Source organism: Ochotona curzoniae, unplaced genomic scaffold (assembly GCF_017591425.1).
Source record: "Ochotona curzoniae isolate NIBS_2020 unplaced genomic scaffold, NIBS_Ocur_1.0 contig_4148, whole genome shotgun sequence".
NCBI lineage: Eukaryota > Metazoa > Chordata > Mammalia > Lagomorpha > Ochotonidae > Ochotona > Ochotona curzoniae.
The window spans coordinates 4,890,113-4,909,722 of NW_024466146.1; the positions used below are offsets into that span (position 1 = coordinate 4,890,113).

At 36.9% G+C, this 19,610-nt stretch overlaps 1 protein-coding gene across 1 annotated transcript in view; it reads left to right on the top strand.

Annotated features, from left to right (window-relative positions):
- The window catches only part of CPO (carboxypeptidase O), a 59,927-nt gene that overhangs the window by 27,609 nt on the left and 12,708 nt on the right, over positions 1 to 19,610 (top strand). Inside the window, exons 2-3 of the mRNA XM_040984392.1 lie at positions 15,363 to 15,462; positions 16,779 to 16,880. Of these exons, the coding sequence (XP_040840326.1) occupies positions 15,363 to 15,462; positions 16,779 to 16,880 (202 nt within the window). The remainder of the gene's footprint in view (positions 1 to 15,362; positions 15,463 to 16,778; positions 16,881 to 19,610) is intronic.

Below are 19,610 nucleotides of genomic sequence, written 5' to 3' on the forward strand. Positions count from 1 at the left end.
CCAATGGTTAGAAAATCTCTGTCTCTCCTTCTGTTTCTGTAAAATCTGCATTTTTAATAAAAATTAAATCTTTTTTTTAAATACAGCAAATTGAGTACTTATTTAGCAAGTATGAGAATGTCTGGCTGCATTTTGAAAGCCTGTTAAGACATGGCCATGTGCAATCATCCCTGCTATTTCCAAGCTTCAATTTTGCTTCTTTATCCACAAAGTCCGGAAATCTCCTCATGACTAAAGACCAACTGTATTCATTTTTTGTTTGTCCTTAAGTCTGGCTGCTCTGTGGGCTGGATCAGGAGAAGCAGATATGCAGATGGTGTTGTTCTAAGAGCAAATAATTTGGGAGGGGGTCTGGGACTGGGCAATCCCAAGAAAAGACAAAGAGGAGAGGAAACAGGAGAAGGCAAGCAGAGCCTTCTACTCCATAAGGAAGGTGACACCTGTGACGGGACAAGAAAGGGAATTTGGGTAAGCAGTACCACAGGCTGGGGCACGCTCCAAGAAGATTGCTCCTAGAGCCCTGTCACCACTCCGTACTCTATCATTGGTTGGTGTATTTCCAGGTTTTACAGTCTCAGTGTGAATCCTGAATCAGAGTCTGAAGGCACCCACAAGATCCTGGCAGCAGCTTCTCTCACGAAGGTAGATAAGAGTTGTGTACTTCCACAGTTGCCAGAGTTGGGCAAAGGGAGGCAGATGGTCACAGCACGCTAAGCACCTACCCTTCGGAGAGTTCTTCCAAAAAATTTCATGGAACATGCAATTAAAAGTCAAGTTTATTTTGGTACAGAAATATTTTAAATCCACACATAGGTTTTTCATCATGTGTATTTTCCAAGAATTTTTTCGTGACTCCTCATCTATTTTCCAGGAATTTTTTCATGACTCCTCATGACAGTCTAGGTCTAGTCACCAATGATTTATGTCATCTGAGAAGAGCACAGAGATTCAACCATCTCTCCTATTCTACCACTGTTTATTTATTGCTTTAAGCAATAATGATAATCTGCTGAGGTTTCTGTCAGAACAAAAACCTATCCTTGATGTTGCCCCCAAAATCAAATCTGGATTTTACCTCTTCTGCCACTAAGACATTATTAATTTCTGAGTGTTAAACAGCTTATATTTCCCCCCTCCTAGTCCACCTCCATTTCTCCATATGATCAAAATTAATATATAATCTATTTGAGGCCAAGCCATCAACCACACCCTAAATTGCTGTCAATCTGATATACCTCTTGTTTGAACTGTACTGGTACTTTGGTCCGCTGGCTAAATCATGGCTTATGTCCCAGTTCCTTTGATTCAGTATTCCATGCATAAAAGGGGCACAGTGAGTGATGAAGTTTATTACAATGTTCTGTGGTTCAGGGTCAATGAGAGCAACTAAGAAGTAGCAGAGCTGACTTGGCTGTGTGCCTTCCCAATTCTTAAACCACTGAGGCTGTTTACCTTCAAAATGACCCCAGCCTTTCATAATAATATTTCATAGCAGCCGCATTCCCACTGCCATGGCAACCAGCCATGAAGCTTTGAGTCCAGACAAACATGGGCATAATTTTGAGAACACATTATTTTGGAGGATGGAGATGGAGGAAAAGAAAGAGGGCTGGCAGGCAATAAAAAGAGGTTGATTTTTAAAAAACAAATATTTCTGCCAATTACAGTTTAATCCTCCTCTAAATCAGTTGTCTCTAAGGTCCTTTTATTTCTTTCATCCCATTACTTACTCTATCAAAGAACATAGCTCTCACCATAATAGGAACTAATTCCATTTCTTTTTTTCTGGAACAATGTTTATGTTTTGGCAGGCTTTCCCTTGTGTGACTTAAAGAACCACATGTGTTTGCAGGCATTCTGTCAAGTAGTTTAAAGACCATAAAACTTGCAGTCATATTTTTTGGAGTAGATTTTATTCTTATGGCTTTAAAACACAATCAAATACAAACAAGAATTCCATTAGTACTTGAATATTGTAATAATAGAGTTGAGAACAAATTTTATTGCTTTAGAACCATAAAACAGCAATAATAAAAAAAACATTATTATCGTGAATAAATTGTGTTGAGATGACTAACAATAAAGCAGTAAAATACAGTGATAAGACTAATCTAATCACCAGAAAAGATGTGATAATAATTCACCCTTGTTAGTGAGGAGCCCATGGTTCCGGCTCATTGGCCCTCAGTGAGCTGGGTTGCTGGTTGCATTACACAAGGTTACACAAGGATCATCTCTGGCCAGTGGGGTTGGCAGAGGATTACATATTACAGTGAAATTGAACATGAGGGTTGAAGACCATCCAGTTATCAGGGACTATTAGGAAAATCCTGTGTAGTAGCACCAGACATCCTCAAAATTCTGTTTTAAAGTCATCCTCAGGCTTCTGCTGATGATTTGTGTTTTATTTGACCATTTGCTGTTTGTTTTTATTTGTTTTTTTATTTGCTGCAGAGTAATGACATGGAAGTATATATTTGCTGAAGGTGGAAGGAGTTTATTATAGTTTTGCTACTTATTTAGACTACTTGTTCATCTCTTTATCTGGTATCCATTCTGATCCTTTTCCAAGGAGCAGCAGAATGACAGGAAAAGCCATGCAACTCTTACTTCCTACTCTTTTGTGCAGAATCAACAGCTTGATTGTAACTCTTGCTCTGGAATCAGCAATGCAAGTTCCCTTACTTAGGGAAAGGGAAGGTGCTGTGGATACTGTATTTTATCCTTGTTGTGAAAATCAAAATTCAAATTAAAGATTCATTAAGTAATTGTATGTCTTTATTTTCACTTCAATTGAAACGTGGAGATATAGACAGAGACAGAAAGAAAGAAATCTTCCATCTGTTAGTTCACTCCTCAGATGCCTGCAACCGTTGGCTGGGCCGGGCTGAAGCTGTAAGCCATAACCTCAGTATAAAGAGGGTGACAGGAACCTCACGTTTTGAGCTATTACTTGCTGTTTCCCAGTGTGCACGTTAACAAGAAGTTGGAATCAGACATGGAGCTGGGATTTAAACCCAAGCACTCTCATAGAGCATGTGGGAGTTCGAAATGAAATTTCACCCATCGACCAAATTCAATATTTCTGGATTAAATACATCCAAAGGAGGTGATGAAAGACTATGACAATACATTTTCCTTTAACATGCAGTTATCTTTAATGAACTAGGCTAATTGAGATTTCTATACCCACTGCCTCCACTTTCTCTTTTCTCTTTCCTTCTTTAACCAACTCAGGTCAGATTTTTGTCCCTAACACACATATACTGAAATTGCTTTTAGTGGTTCCCAGAAGCATCTATTCTGCCAGTTTTTATGAATAAGTTATTAGTCTTCGATTGATACCGTTTCTAAAGTTTGGCTCAATGTGTAACTTATTTTGTTGGAATCTTTTCCTCATTGGGCTTCTGAGACACAACCCCTTAAATGGCAAAGATTCCTTTTCTTCGCCATAAAAAAGAAGAAATCCTGTCTTTTGCAACAAAATAGGTACAGCTGGAAACCATGAGGCTTAATCAAAAAGCCAATCCACCAAAAACAAATATCACATATTTTCCATGATCTATGGTAACTAACATACAGAATGGGAAAAAAAAGGAATTTATGTGAGTGATGTTTTGAGATTTGATTATTGTTTGCTGCCTTTATCTAAGCTCTTAAGAACAGCTGGGTTTTTCCTACGTCCTCGTTGCCTGAATTCTTCACCTATGGGGGTGTTCAGCCTGTGACTGTGAAGTGAACTGCAAGTAATGCCATTGCAAAAATTCCAAAAATCAAAAAGAAGGAAGGAAGGAAGGAAGAGGGTGGGTTGAGAATGCAGATTAAATGGCAAACAGGGTGGAAAGTATCACTATTCTCCTAAATCTGTATTGTGAGAAACATAAGATAAACAAAAATTTTTTTAAATCTTAAAGCTCTTTGAAGAATGATAACTCTGAGTAAAAGAAGCCATCATTCTCAGAGAAGTCACAAAATCTGGATTTCATCCTTTCCTTTCCAAAGGAAAACCGTGTTTTACGTTCAGTGCTGGTGTTTCTTTATTCACAGAAAAGCTAATGCAAGTAACTAAAAGAATAAAAGGAAAATACTTAAAAGTAGATAAATGAATGCACCACTCACTCTGAGCTGGATCCTTGTTTGGATCTTTAGCAGCAATCCTGGGCTAAGACCGTTAAGACTTTACCTTTACCGTTAGAGACTCCAACATATCTTAGTTATGTCTGAAAACTATTTTCTACTAGAGTCCCTCCAGTGAAATGGTTGTGGGGGGAAGGTAGATCTCTTGGGCATTTCAGTGTTCTACCTGGAGAGAACATTGACCGTTTTTAAGATACTGGTATATCATCCACCAGAGAAGGCCTTTGACCCCAAATAGGGGTCAAAGTTTACACACAGGATACAGGGAGATTGCAAATATTCACAGTGCCCACCATGAGCAGAACAAAAGACAATGTGTCTAATACACCCAGCAGTCTGTGTGGAGGGAAGAGCAAGTGTGAGTGGCTGATCCTGAGGACAGGTGCGAGGGACTCCAAGATATATTCCAAGGAGACTTTATACTTTATACTTTATAAATATATTCCAAGGAGGGGATCTGGGGGAATCAAGAGCTTACACAAAGTCAGCTTCAAAAAAGAAATGAAAGATCAAATGACAAGATAGTTTCCACTGTCAGAATGTGTCTGAGGACATGTTGAGGGTAATGAGGCAGTGACTCGAGTGTTTTTCTGCTGAGACATCCACTTATCTTAATTGTGGGAGTCAATATCTTGTTGCAATCTCAGACACTTGGTGCACTGACACACAAGCTAGACATGGGATTTTCTTGCTGTCTCTGTGGAAGAATGAAGACTCTCCTGGGGACCCTTTGCATTTGGGGCCTGCTGGTTCCTAGGGGGCTGGGGTATGATAGGTGAGTGTGACTTGGAAAAGGGGGCTGGCTGCTGTGATCAAGAACATCCACTGGAATCCTTTTTGTACAAAATCTGTAAAGCTGGATTCTCCTTCCTGTTCATACACACCAGCTTGAAATGAGAACAAGATCACTGAAAATTTACCATTGATCTGCACTCTAATAATCATTAAAAATAAGTATCTGTCAAACTTCTCCTAGCCCAATAAATGACCTGCCAGTTGATACACTTCATGATTTCAAAAAGAAAATATAATAAACACATTTTCATCATGTTCTCTATTTTATAGTTTCTTAACTGGTAAATCACTGTTCTAATTATTAAGAAAAATGATTAAGATTATCAGTGCTTTTTTTGCTGGATGGTTAATTATATATATATATACAAACACAGTACTATTACTGGAATTTTTAAATTACAGTTTTTGTTATAAAAATTATAACAAACTATTTGTAATCCATTTAAAATATTTTAACTTCTAGATTTGTTTTGTTTTTCCAACTTATGCTTTCCCATTTTCACAAATAATGTCATCATGAGGAATTTGCTAGATATGTTATTTCATAAATCACCTGAAACTAAAATGTGTTCAGTTTGGTGGCTGATGTATCACAACATCTCTGAATACGTATTACGTACAAAATCATCACACTGTGTGAGTACATTCTGAGAAATGCATTTTTCCATTGTATGCATGTTTATTTATTTATTTATTTGAAAGGCAGAGCAATAAAAAAAGAAGGAAGAGAAAGGAGGAGTTCTTCCATTCGCTGGTCCCCTCCTCCATGTGACGTTAACAGACAGGTCTGTATTAGGGTGACCCAGGTCACTCAGGCCAACTTCTGCTGCCTTCTCGGGTACATTGGCAGAGAGCTGAACTAAAAGTGGCATAGTTAAAACTTACGTCTTACACTGACTTGAAATGCTGGCAGCTTATGGCATCACTGTTGTATGTGCTGTGCCATTCACTCAAACAGTGTGACTATAATAACTGTGTGAGTATAGCTTCCATTTAGGTTTCTGTTGTTCACACAGAGCATTATTTTGCTCATTTGACACATCTCATGAAGTATGTGTTGTTAGAATTGGTATTTCCTCCTTTTGCTTCATAGTTATTTTGCAATGAATTTTCTTGCCCAGAACAGAGAGCACCACTCTCAGTTTGACCCCTTATCAACACTGTGACTTCAGGTTGTTCCTTATATTTACAGTCTGATTTCAGATGCATTATGAGAGTCCATGGCTTATACGATGCCCAAAACCTGATTGGAAATTGTCCTCATTTTTTACCTTATATACTGATCTTCAATTTTCTGAAATTCTTGATACATAACTTAGAGACAACAATTTTTACATATTTCACAGGGAAACTATTTTAAAAAAAAGGCCTCTTAAAAGCATCAAGCACCTTAATATTTACACACCATTTTAATCTGATCCCTGTCTTTAGATGTTTATACTGAAGACACGAACAGACAGAAAAATAACAGAAAGTGTCATGTACTGAGGTGAAGGTCTGTATATAAAATACACATTGTAAAATTTGGAAAAAAATTTAAATTCCTTATGTCAGTTTGTATATGATGCAACAATTTGAGAGAAAAATAATTGTGAAAAAAATTAATAGCATAAGAAAATGCATGTCTTAACTAAAGAAGGATGCAGAATACATGATAAATAACACATTATGTACCAAAATGATAATATTTCTCTTTGGTTGTTTTTTCCTTCCCTCAACTATTATTCGTTTTGCAATTATTCTCCAATTAACACGTGCAGCATTGCTATTTAAACCAAATGGTTGTCCAGTCCAGCGTAGCTGATGGGAGTCATTAGGCTCTCTGGGCATGGGGCTTCCATTGCATAGCTACTCGAGACTGTACTCAAGGGAAACATTCCAAAACTGCTGTTCTTGTCCTTGGTGGCTGTTTCTATTTTCATTATAATTTGCTGTTGCATAATAATGTTCCTTTTATGTGACTCTTACCAACTCAACACACAGCGTGGCAGCAATTTTGACGCTCTTTATTCACTACAGAACATGAGATGGATGCTCATCTCGAAAATGCAGAATTAGTGAAGGTTACAAGTGTTGTCATTTTGACTTGAAATTTTAGGTGTTCTCATGTGCAATACTACACACTCCCCAAGAAGTGTAAATCTAGTTAATCATTTGGGATTTAGAAATATGAATCTAATAATTTGAAAAATACTCAAATTGAACAATGAGAACAAAGATTTGCTAGAAGGTAATTTGTCCAGAACTATTTACAATAGCAAAAATAAAATAGATACACCTTTACAATCCAGTTTAGAACAACATATTTAAATAAATTATATCATGTTATTTAGACTTGCTGTCAACTAGGATGCAGACATCAAAATAATGCTTAAACAGATATTTCACTGATATTTTTGTCTCTGATAGAAGCTGGAATGCAAGAGAGGAAAATAAAATTATATACATGTATAGACAGTATGTTCCGTGTGTAAGAACAATGTTCAGATAAAAGGTAGATGGTAATTGTGCTAAAATCACAGCCAAGTTCAATTCAGGGAGGAGGAAAGGGTGAGAATTGTCCTTTCACTCTTTTCTAGTTTTCTACTCCTCTTCCTTCTTTCCATATTTTCTAACACTTTTTACCTTAACATGTTAATTTTATAACTGCAAATGCGTTGCCCTCATGAAATATTCACAAGGCCATTTCTTCACTAAGCGTGTAAGTACAAAATGTTCTTAAATATCATCGTAGCTTTTTTGCCTCTTTATCCATTGCAGCTAAAATTCCATCAGTTAGTGTTTGACCTGCATATTTATTAAAATGTATCCAAAGGCTCATTTTTCTAGTAAACATTTTATGAATTTCAGTTTACAAAGAAAACACAAACTACAATTATCTTCCCATTTGGTCAGAGAATTATGTATGAATTATGCATAGAAATGGGCAATTTCTAAGTTTACTAGTTAAATTTTACTTTTCTAAGTATATTGTTCTAATATTTACTTGAATTAGGTATCAGTGTTTCTGAGGTTTATCTATTTGTGTTTGCATATCGTAGAACAATGATAAACATTGTTAATATAACAGGTTTTCACTCAGTTCCCAGTCCATTTGCTTGCTTTCTCTCTTTTTTTTTTTTTTTTTTGCATATTGGTTGGACCTTGTTATCTAATACTGTCCTTTGAGAGAAACAAACTCATACACTTCTGTGGCTGTTAGCTGGAGAAGACGAATATTGGTTCTTGCGATGTTCAAATGCCTGTTTTCATTCCTCTCTGTGGTGACACTGTTAGGGCATTCTAGTACAATTGAAATGGGAATTCGTCAGCTGCAGTTCCCACTTAAAAAAAAAATACATCCAGGCTTTTGCATTCAAGGGTTGCACATACCTCAGTTCAGATCAAGAATACCTAGAAAAACATTATTGTATCTCTGCCGAAAGTATACAGAATTATTTTTCTTGTGATTATTTCCTAAAAAGTGCATTGCAACGACCATTCACATAGAATTTACATTATATCAGGCATTAGGAGTAAGCCAGATGTTTCACATATGCAGTAGGATGCCGGTAAGTAGATTATAGGCAAATGACATGCCGTTTTATATAAGACACTTAAGCTGATTTAGTGGGCTTGGTTATCCACAAGGGTCTTACAAGGAATCCCTCTGGGGGTAACAAGGATTGACTTAACTCATTTTTCTGTTCTATTGAGTGGACACCCGTGATAAAGAAAAACCTAAACATTCACTAAACTATCTATGGGAAAGATAAACAGCTGCAATCCTTGTTCCCATCATGTCTGTGAAAGTACATTTTGTGAAAATTTTCCCCCAATTTAGCGCTCAACACACAACCAATGTGTGGAAGGCAGATAGAAGAAGAGTGAAAAAGAGCTTCTTAATTTCTTTTTTTTAATATTACTTCTTTTTATTATTATCATCATTTTATGATACAGTTCAATAGACACTGGGATTTCCCTTATACTCTCCCCAAGTCCCTCCCTCCTTCCTCACTGAGTTCCCTGATATCATTACTATAGTATAGTTCTTCATACATAGTCATAATGTCCATCATTGCGGGCATGGACAATGGCAGAGAGTCCAGCATCCTATTGTCAAGATATAGTAAGAAGTTTCACTGGGAGTCCGTCTTTGATCTGGAACTAGAGATCCATACTGCATGGTATCCTCACATCTGGATATGGTCGTCTCCATTACACAGTTACTATACATTCCCTTAAATGAAAAAACCACAATACAAAATCAACAACAGGAAGAAAAATAGAAATTTACAATGCCATGAAGTTAAATAACATGCTGCTGAATGACTAATGTGTCGCTGAAGAAATGAAAAAGAAAATCAAGAACCTTCTTGAAGAAAATGATGCTACTGTATGATCGATCTATCCTCTATGCTTAAAAGTCTAAATATTTTTTTGTAATTTATTAATGTTGATGCTCATTTTTCTTGCATCACAAAATAGAATAGTGTTTTTAGAAACAAGCTAATAAATATTTTACACTTGTTTTCTATGATGTAATTATAGTTTAACATAAGAAACTCTGTGGAAAACAAACAAAAAATTGGGATGATAATATTTATCTAAGGATTGCCGCAAGGATCAAATGAGCATATCAATAGATATCAGACTCTTAGAAGAGCTTTGGTGTACCTAATTGCTAGCCAGTTGTTGCCAATGTATTTGTATTTGAAATTCTCCCTTTCTTGACTTCTATACACTCTGAGAAATATTTGATTAGTAGTTATCCAGGCATAAGTTCATCATATTTATTTTTTGTGTTTCAAATATTTATTTATTAGAAATGTAGAATCACAGAGAGAGGGGGAGAATGGGCAGAGTGGGAAAAGAGAGAGAGAAAGGGAGAGGGAGAGACCGACCTTGCTATTGCCTGGTTCACTTTCCATATGGCCATTAAGGCAAAAGACTGGACCCAGTTGACCAGGAGACTAAAACTCCATCTATGTTCCCTGTGAGCGGCAGAGGCCTAAGCACTTAGACTTACTGCCTATTCATTCACAGGTGCACTGGCAGAGAGCTGGATCATCACATCTTGTTGTGTAAAGCTAAGTTATTTTGCTTTTCACATTCTTAGCTCTCAAAGACCAATACTTTATAGAAACAATGTAAGATGCTTTGGCCAGTGACTAGTATATAGTGCTCAATAAGGCTAATTAGTGTTGTTACCAGCTATCCAGCTATGTATCTTTGCTTAGTTCATAAAGACACAAAATGTACTTCTAAAAATTAATGTATAGATTCACTTTTTGTGAATTTCAAGCACATTAAGAGAATCTGTATTTTCTTTAAAAAAAATGATACTGGTTTTGTAAAGCAATCAGCCTCAACACATCATTTGCACCAATGCATTTATATTTATGTTGAAATTTCTCACTCCAATGCACCCCGTCTTACTAAAAACTACAATGACTGGTAAATATTAGAAATGAATTTCTGAATCACATGAGGAAACAATTGTTACAATTTAAGTAGCATTTTCCCTTTACATCTCCTTTTAAATCTGTTTTGATTTTTAACTAATCATTTAAACAATCATTTCTCTTGAGATATTCATTTGAACATGCTAAATAAGTTAACATTCATTCAACCATGTAATAAAACATTACATGTTTGGGAACAAAGAACTTCTATTAAATTCAAATTAACAATAATAGATGTAGTGAAATGGCATGGAGAACTTGACTTCCATCAGAGTAGCTCATTATGGTGCATGTTGCTAAATGAACCAGATTAGAAAGCTTACTATGTGGTGATCCAGTTATTGGGCTTAGGTGGTTAAGAATGAAATTTGAGTTATATCACATTCTATCATAGTATTTTGCAATTTGATGCTTTTGGTGAATAATATCATGCATATGGCTAACTTATCAACTGTACAATTTTGATTTTTAATATCATTACAGATCAATAAGGTGTTGTTTTGAACTGTAGTATCTTAATGTTTATTAATGACTTATTAGGTACAATTAGTGCATTCACTGTTAATGCAATAGCTCATGTAACTACCACAAGAATCCTTTGAGAAAGTGCTTTCATTATTCTCACTTTGCAAATAAAGAAATAGAAAAAGTGAAGAAACAACACTATAAATATTCAAAAAATGTGAGGAAGCAGGTAAAAATTATGGCAATATTACTCATTAGATACCTAACATATTTCTTTGCAACTTAGAATCATTATATAAAAGCTTGCACTCCAACATCTTTCAAAGCTCACTTCCAAGTATCATTAATATGGTAATCACTGTGTACAACCTTCGGGGTGAATCAGTTATCAGTTATTATGCTGTCACACTGGAAATAGAATCCCACTTCTGCTTCAACAAGGCCTTTTACTAGGACACTAGGGCATGCATCACACATCTGTGTGGCTTAGACATAGAGTGTTAGCTCTATGATTTACCAGCTCTGTGACTCTCAACAAGAGACTTAATTCTTCTCGGCCTCAGAGTCCTCACTTGCAAAATGTAGCAACGATCTGCAGGATTGTACTAAGAATGAAATTACATACTGCGATGTGTGTGTGCTCTTCAGTTTTAGCATAATCTCTGGCATAGAGAAGGAACTGAATAATTAAAATATAAACCGTAAACAGACAATTGGTATAAACCTGCCAATATTAAAGATGTTTAATGATTAATTAATAGCCTTCTAAAACCAAGAGAACTAGATGAGTTCCCTGCTAAATTCTACTGAACATTAAGAATTTATGGGCCCAGCACGATAGCATAGTGGTTAAAGTCTTCACCTTGCACACACCGGGATCCCATATGGTTGTTGGTTCTAATCCTGGCAGCCCTGCTTCCCATCCAGCTCCCTGCTTGTAGTCTGGGACAGCAGTTGAGGATGGCCCAAATCCTTGGGACCCTGCACCCATGAGGGAGACCCAGAATTGCTCCTGGCTCCTGGCTTCAGATTGGCTAGGCTCCAGCCATTGTGCTCACTTGGAGAGTGAACCATCAGACAGAAGCTCTTCCTCTCTGTCTCTCCTCCTCTCTGTATATCTGCCTTTCCAATAAAAATAAATAAATCTCATAAAAAAATTTACACAAATTCCATATGTCTCTTAGAGAGGATAGAAGCAGAGAGGATTATGTCCTAACCCATGCTCAAAGGACAGCTGTATTTCAAATCAATATCAGACAAAAAAAAAAAACTGGCAGAAAGATAATTATAGACCACTATCTCTCATCAACACAGACATGAAAATTCTCAACAAAATACTAGCAAAGCAAATCCACCAAAATACATACGAAAAGGCTATAATGCATCATGACCAAGTGAGGTTTATCCCAGCTATGCAAAGCTGCTTGAGCATTCAAAAATCAGTTAATGTTATCCATCGCAAGAAAAGCCAGATGATTATGCCAATAAATAGTAAACATGTTTGACAAAATCCAAGACTCACATATGATTTTAAAAAATGAAGAATGCTGCTTCAACTTGGTAAAGAATAGCTCCAAAAAATCAGTAGCTAACATCTACTTAATGGTGAGAACTTAGAAATATTCCCTCTCAGTCAAGGTAAGAATGTCTGTCTTCACTACTGCTTTTCAACCTTGTATTGGAAGGATTAGCTAGTATAATAGAACAGGAAACGGGAATCATAAGTATAGAAATTGGTCAATAAGAAATAAAAATGACCTTTAAAGTTTGCAGATGACATGATTATGTACATAAAAATATAATCAACAAAATCTCCTGGAACTAATAATTACAGTAATGTTATAAGATATAAGATGAACATATTAAAGTCATTCCATTTTCTGTGTACTAGCAATAAACAAGTTTTTTGTTTTTTCTTTCTTGCAAACAATGTATTCTCTTTTTTATCTAGCAGATGGAAGATCTACTCTCTTAACAAATATTTATTTATAATTTTATTTAAAAGGCAGATTTACAGAGAGCTGGAGAGAAAGTGGTATCTTGCATCTGCTGATTCACTACCCACATGGTGGCAACACCCATAGCTGAGTCTATCCAAAGCCAAGTGCCACAGGTGGCATTTTAAATATAAGGCATGTCGCTATTTATATTCTCACACACAGAATGAAGGATCTATATAGGGAAAACCAAAATCCTAATGAAAGATAAAAGAAGAACTGGGGGCTGCACAATGACTCACCTGGCTCATCCTCCACCTCCAAGTGCTGGGATCCCATAGGATACCATATTTAAAAAAAAAAAAAAGACTAAATGGAGATAGTCTATTTTTACAGACTGACTCAACATTGCTGGGATGTCAGTTCCTCACAAAACTTTTCAATGGATTCAGCACAATTATAATTAAAATCCTAGTAAAACCTCTCTGATTAAAAACAAATTGATTCTAAAGTTTCTATGGAGAAACAAAAGACCCAGGATAGCTATTATTTGGAAGTAGAAGAATAAAGTCAGGAAACTGACACTTCCTAATTTCAATACTTAATATGAAGCTAAAGAAATCAAGACAGTCTAGTGTCAGCAAATAAATAGCCAAACAGACCAATGAAAGAAAACAGAAAGCTAAGAAATTAACTCACCTAGATGTAATTAAATAATCTTTGACAAAAGAACCAAGATAGTAAAATGAGGGAAAAACCTGTCAAACAGAAACTAGAGTGATTTCAACAAATATACATTCATGGACCAAAAAATGGTGAATTTAGACCCAGACATTGTACCCTTCACAAATATTATCTTAAAGCATATCATAGTTCTAAATGCAAAGTCCAAAACCATAAAACTCAAGGAGATATCTTGGAAGAAAAGCTCGATGGCATTGAGTATGGTGATGATTTTTAAGACACAATATACAAAGGATAATCCACATATAACTGATAAACTGAGCTTTATTAACTTGTACTCTGTGAAAACAAGTCAAGAAAATGAAAAGACCAGGCATGAACCAAGATAGCATACTTAGAAAATACACATCCGAGGCTATTACCTAAAATATACCTTATATGAAGAGTTATTTAAGCTCTTAAAACTCCACAATAATAAAACAACCTGATTCATGAGTGTGCAAAATACTTGAACAGAATGCTCAGCAATAATAATAATAATAATAATAACAACAACAAATAAAGAGATAGATACGTCAGCATATGAAACGTTTTACACTATCTGTTTCCAGGGAATTTTGAATGAAAACAATAATGATGTAACATTGCATACCTATTAAGAGGACCAAAAGCTGAAACACTGGCAACACCAAAGGCTGATGACAAAGTGAGGAAAGGGGTACAAGATGGCACAATTATTCTGGAAAACCGTTGACAATGTGATGCAAAATTAAACACACTTTTCCTACATGACGCAGCAATTCAACTTTTTAATACTTACCCAAATGAATTAAAAATATGTCCACACCAAAAGCTACACATGGATGTTTGCAACTAGTTGGAAAGTTTTTAACTATTTGTAGCTTCCAAAATGTCCTATGTTGCATCAATAGGTGATATACTATGGTGAATAGAACATTACACAACACTAATAAAGAGATGAATGATCAAGACATGGTAGAACATGGTGGAAACTTGATGCACATTGTTAAAAGTAGCCAATCTGGAAGGAAACGCATTATATAATTCTTGAAAAGGTGAAATGATGGAAACAGTAAAATTTTAAGTAGCTGCTAGCAGTGAGATAGAGAGAAGGATGAATTGGTATTTATTTATTTTATTTTCACTTACTTATTTATTTTGAGGATATTTATGGCCATAAAGCTAGTCAATATAATACTCTAATGGTAGATTTGTGTCATCGAGAATTGTTCCAAACACACAGAATATACAACTCTAAGAATACGCGCACTGTGAACTATGGATTTGGATGATGTATCCACGTGGGTTCATTGGTTGTAATGAATGTATCATTATTGTAAGAGGGGTGTCTGTTGTCAGGAGGGCTGTGTTTAAGGGTTGGGCAGATGAGGGCATCTCATGGGAACTTTCCCCTTAGTTTTCCTGTAAACCCAAAGCCATTAAAAAATGATATTTTTAAAAAGCCAACTTCTTGCTTAACAATCAGTTCTCACTATTACACTTAGCTCCATGGTTAATATCACAAGCCCTTTGGTCAGAGTGTCAGGGTTTAAATGCAATAACACTTTCTGTATGACACAGCTTCCTCATTTCTGAAAAAATACGTGTACCTATGTCAGTTTTAGAAGTAAAATGAGACTTAAATTGCTTAGACACTGCATATGTCAAATGAGTTTCAGTTCAATAAATCTTAGCTATTATTCTTTTACAAATTTCAAAGTTTCTTTTTAAATCTACAATGTCATATTGAATTATCTTAGCCTATCTGAAAGGCTAGAATAATATTCTTTACCTAAATTTGTGCTGTCCAAATTTTGTGCACACTGCTTTCTACTGTTTTTGTTTGTTTTTTTATCAACCTACCTTCTTCCCTGTTCAGATTTGTACCACAAGATGGGCAAGAGGATGTGGACAAGCCAGTGAGTTCATGGAAGACTCTGGAGAACTATTCCTATGACAAATATCACTCCATGACAGAGGTAATCAAAAACAAATGGGAGAAGGTTGGTGTTGACCAATGGTTCATTGTTAATACTGATGGGCTGAAAAGTCTTCAATTCTGGAATTATTCGCCTGTACACTGAATTCAAGGAATTCCCAAGCATCAGCATCACCACTGCCACTATCAACCAAACTACAAAATCTGGTGACATGGAACAAAAAAGAAAACGAATAATACAAAAACAGAAAAGAACATCCCACAGGTCCTGTTTCCTCATTTGTGGAATAGGAAAAGTAGTATTTGTCTTGCAGCACTGTTATGAAAGCAAATGCAAAACTATATTATTATTGATTAAGCAATGAATATGTCACAGATATTGCCGCTACAAACTCTTATTAGCCTCTCATTCAAGACTTTAGGCATCTTAGCATAATCAGGTCTCCAGGTCTCTTGAACTAAGCATGTTATAGATGCACACAGGACACATATATAAAGTCAACAAATTGAACTGAAAATACCAAGTATTGTTGTTACAATAGTACATCTCATTTATGGATGCCTTATATTGAGTATCAACTACAATTTTGAAAATTTTAAGTAGTGTATTTGTTATCCAAAATTAACTATTCCACAATTAGTGAATGCTATCATTCAGGGATATAAACTGTTTGGAAATTGAGTGTGAGAGTCATTCTGCCACATGTTGATAAAATGTCCTTACTGAATTCATTCTGAGAGAACCCTAAGTTGTGGACTTCTAGGACAAGAAGTAAGACTTTCCAAGCCTGGTGCAAGATGTGTACTTCAATCAGAATTTACTCAGGTCTACACAGTTGACCAGCAACAATTAATCTGGGCTTCATTTACAAATTTATGCTTGCATTTTCTGGAAAGTAAAAGTCCAAATTTTTCCTAATGTTAGAACATGGATATCAGCAGAAGATCTTGTTGCAACCCATAAAGACAGAAGAACTTGCAAACTAAGACTGAACTGAACTTTCTCTGGCATGATTGTGTGCTGCGTGAAAGCTAAATTCGGTGGCCATGTGACACATGTGTTGTTGCACATTGTTTCCGAAGTATGATTGTTGCATTACTAAAATGTTTATATTTTTATTTATAAAGTTGAACCAAATGCCCTAAGGCTTGGTGGTAGAGCAGATTATTAAAGAAAAGAAAATGAAAGGAAGGAGATCTATCATTGCTTTAGTTTTCTGTTTTCTTTAGTACACAGCAATCACAATCTCAAGCAAAGAGTTCAGAGTTCAATATATTAGCAAACAAAAAGTTATCTTAATCAGAGCTGGGCCAAGAATCTTCCTATTGATATCTAATATTCCCTGACTGTTTCAGATCTATCAGTGGATGCACCAGATAGGTGAGAGGTACACAGACATGGTGACACAGCACCTCCTAGGAATGACCTATGAAAGTCGACCCATGTATTACCTGAAGGTGAGTGAGAAGGCTCGGAATTATCATGTGGGAAAAGAAAGCCTCCTTCCCCCAATCTGTGGCTCTCTGTCTACTACTCAACATGTCAGTCAGAAACATGGAAAAGGCTAAAAGAGCCAGTACAGAAAGACTTCACTTTTTCTCTTCCAAACTGGGTTCTTGAAATTAAAATGTAAAAATCTTGAGGAATCAAGTTCTGGAGTAGAAAATTGGATGACTGGGTGTGGTCATGAGTGTAAGATCTAGAAATGGCAGTGGTCGATTGTCAACCTTCAGCCAAAACCTGTTCATTTTACACTGCAATTTTGCATTTTTGCTTGTTTTGTAAAATTTCTTTTCTAAAGAGACTTGTCCTGTTTTGTTTGTTTGTTTTTAGAGAGAGACTTATTTAGTTATTAGAATTGGATAGAGGGATCTTCCATAAACCAGTTCACTCCACAAATGGCCACAGCGACCAGAGCTGAGGCAGGCCAATGCTAGGAGCTTCATCCTAGTCTTTCTGTATAGGGTCAGAGACCCAATTGGACCATCTTCAGTGCTTTCCCAGGTGCTCCAAGGGAGGGAGGGATGCTCAGCAAGCTTCAGGGACCACCTCATCCAGGAAATTATTATTATATTTTTGACCCACATGGGTGCCTGTAGCCAGGCCATGTGGCTGCCTTGGGGGAGAGGCGCTTGCGTTGGGCATTCAGGATCCCCTGCTTGTAGGCTTTCCTAATCAGCGCAGGTGTGTACAGCTGAGCACACTGGCTCTTGCAGGGGAGGGATGCTCAGCGGGCTTTTGGGGCCACCCCATCCTCGAAGTTACTATTATTTTTTTTACCTGCATGGGTACCTATAGCCAGGACGCGTGGCTCCCTGCGGAAGAGCCTGGGCGGCCTGAGCTCAAAGGTCCTGGTGAAGTCCCTCAGGTCGCCCAGCGGCACACAGCTTTTCCAGGCTATTAACAGGAAGCTGGATCAGAAGTGGTACAGCTTGGGCTTGAACTGTGCATGTATGGGATGCCAGCATCACAGATGGCTGCTTAACCAACTGATCCACAATGCTGACCCCTCCAATAAAAGGTTTAAAAACCACAGAAGCTTTCATTTTTGACTCCTTCAACTTATGGTTGCAGAAACAAAGACCCAGGGGAGTGAGCTGGCTTCTTCATTGTTACAAAGCCAGATAGTGGCATTCACAGAGGAAAAAAGCAGATTTTCAGGTACTTTTTCCTCTTTTGCATGTCAATGGAATAAGTAATCAAATAACTACTTTTCCACAAGCCCAGGACTTCTAGACTCCCAAAACAGGGATTTTTCTAACCTGGCTGAACATTAAAATCACCTCGGGAATTCTCATGTAGTCCTGATGTTTGGACACTGCCTACAGAGACAGGGCTTTAATTGTTTCAGATGCTTTGAAAGCTCCCCAGGTGACCCTAACGTGAAGCCAGAGTTGACGGTCCTGCACCAAACCAGTAGCTTCCATTGGGGTGAAGCAGCCCCTAGAAACTTGTTAGACATGCCCATTCTCATGCCCTACTGCTGATCTACTGAGTCAGAAACCCCAAGGCTGGGGCAAGTAATCTGCTTTAATCTGATTTTTTTTTAATACAAAATTATTTATATTGGAAAGAGTCCGCCTCCATCTACTAATTCACTCAGCAATGCTCTCAATAGTAGAGGCAGAGTGAGGCTGAAGTTGGGAGTGTGCAACTCCATCCAAGCCTCCCACGGGGGTGCAAGGAACATAATTTCTCCCATTTCAGTAGCAGAAACCCCATCACTGCTGCTCCCTGGGTCTGCTTTAAGGGAGGTTGGGGGTCAAGGGCTGGAGCTGACTGGGGAATGTAGGTACTCCAATGTGGGATACAGGCATTTTAACACACTTCTTGCAAGTTCCCGTGTGCTACTGACACTGCCTGTCCAGGATCACTCTTTAAAAATCACGTTAGTCTTGCACAGAGAACAAGCATTACTTAGTCCACTGCCCTGTCCCTGTTTAGTGTATATATGTTCATTTCAGAGTACAGCTCAATATTTGAGTTATTGACAACTACAAAAAATTAATTGGCTCAGAAAGCTTATTTTATCCAGGGATTAAATGAATGATTGGCTGATATATTAAGCGTGGGGTCTCTGTCTACTTGATTTTAAGTAGTGTGCCAAAATCCAAGCAAAGTCAGCTAAAAACACATCTAAACATTCCTTGCTCCTGTTATATTATAAATAATAGAAGGAGTACAAAAAGAAGGAAATAAAAATTAATACATATATATTCCTAAGAAGGTAACTACAAGGAAAAAATTAAGAGATTAGGGATTGTTCTTGTAGTAATGAGAACTAGGTAAGGTTAAAGGGACAATTTTTAAAACTATGATTGATCTAGGGCAGCATTTATCTCAAAGTTTAAGGTTCACATGGGAAGGGGAGAGCGTCTTTTTCAGTACAGCTCTCAATGGCTTTCAAATGAACACTGGTCTAGGCCATCACCAACTCCAAAACAGATGGGACTATGAAATCAGTATGTGTTCACAGCCTCTTCTCCACCAAAAAGAACCCACAATTGCTGCAGTAATTCCTTTATGCCCACAACTCTGATAGAGATCTCCTTTGTTGGAATGGACCTGCACAAATATTCAAGAGACATAAGTGGGATGGGGAGAGAAGACAAAGAACTAGACAGAACAGGGTCATCTGTGCGGGAAGAAGACTGTAGTATGTATTGCAACATACCACATATTTGGAC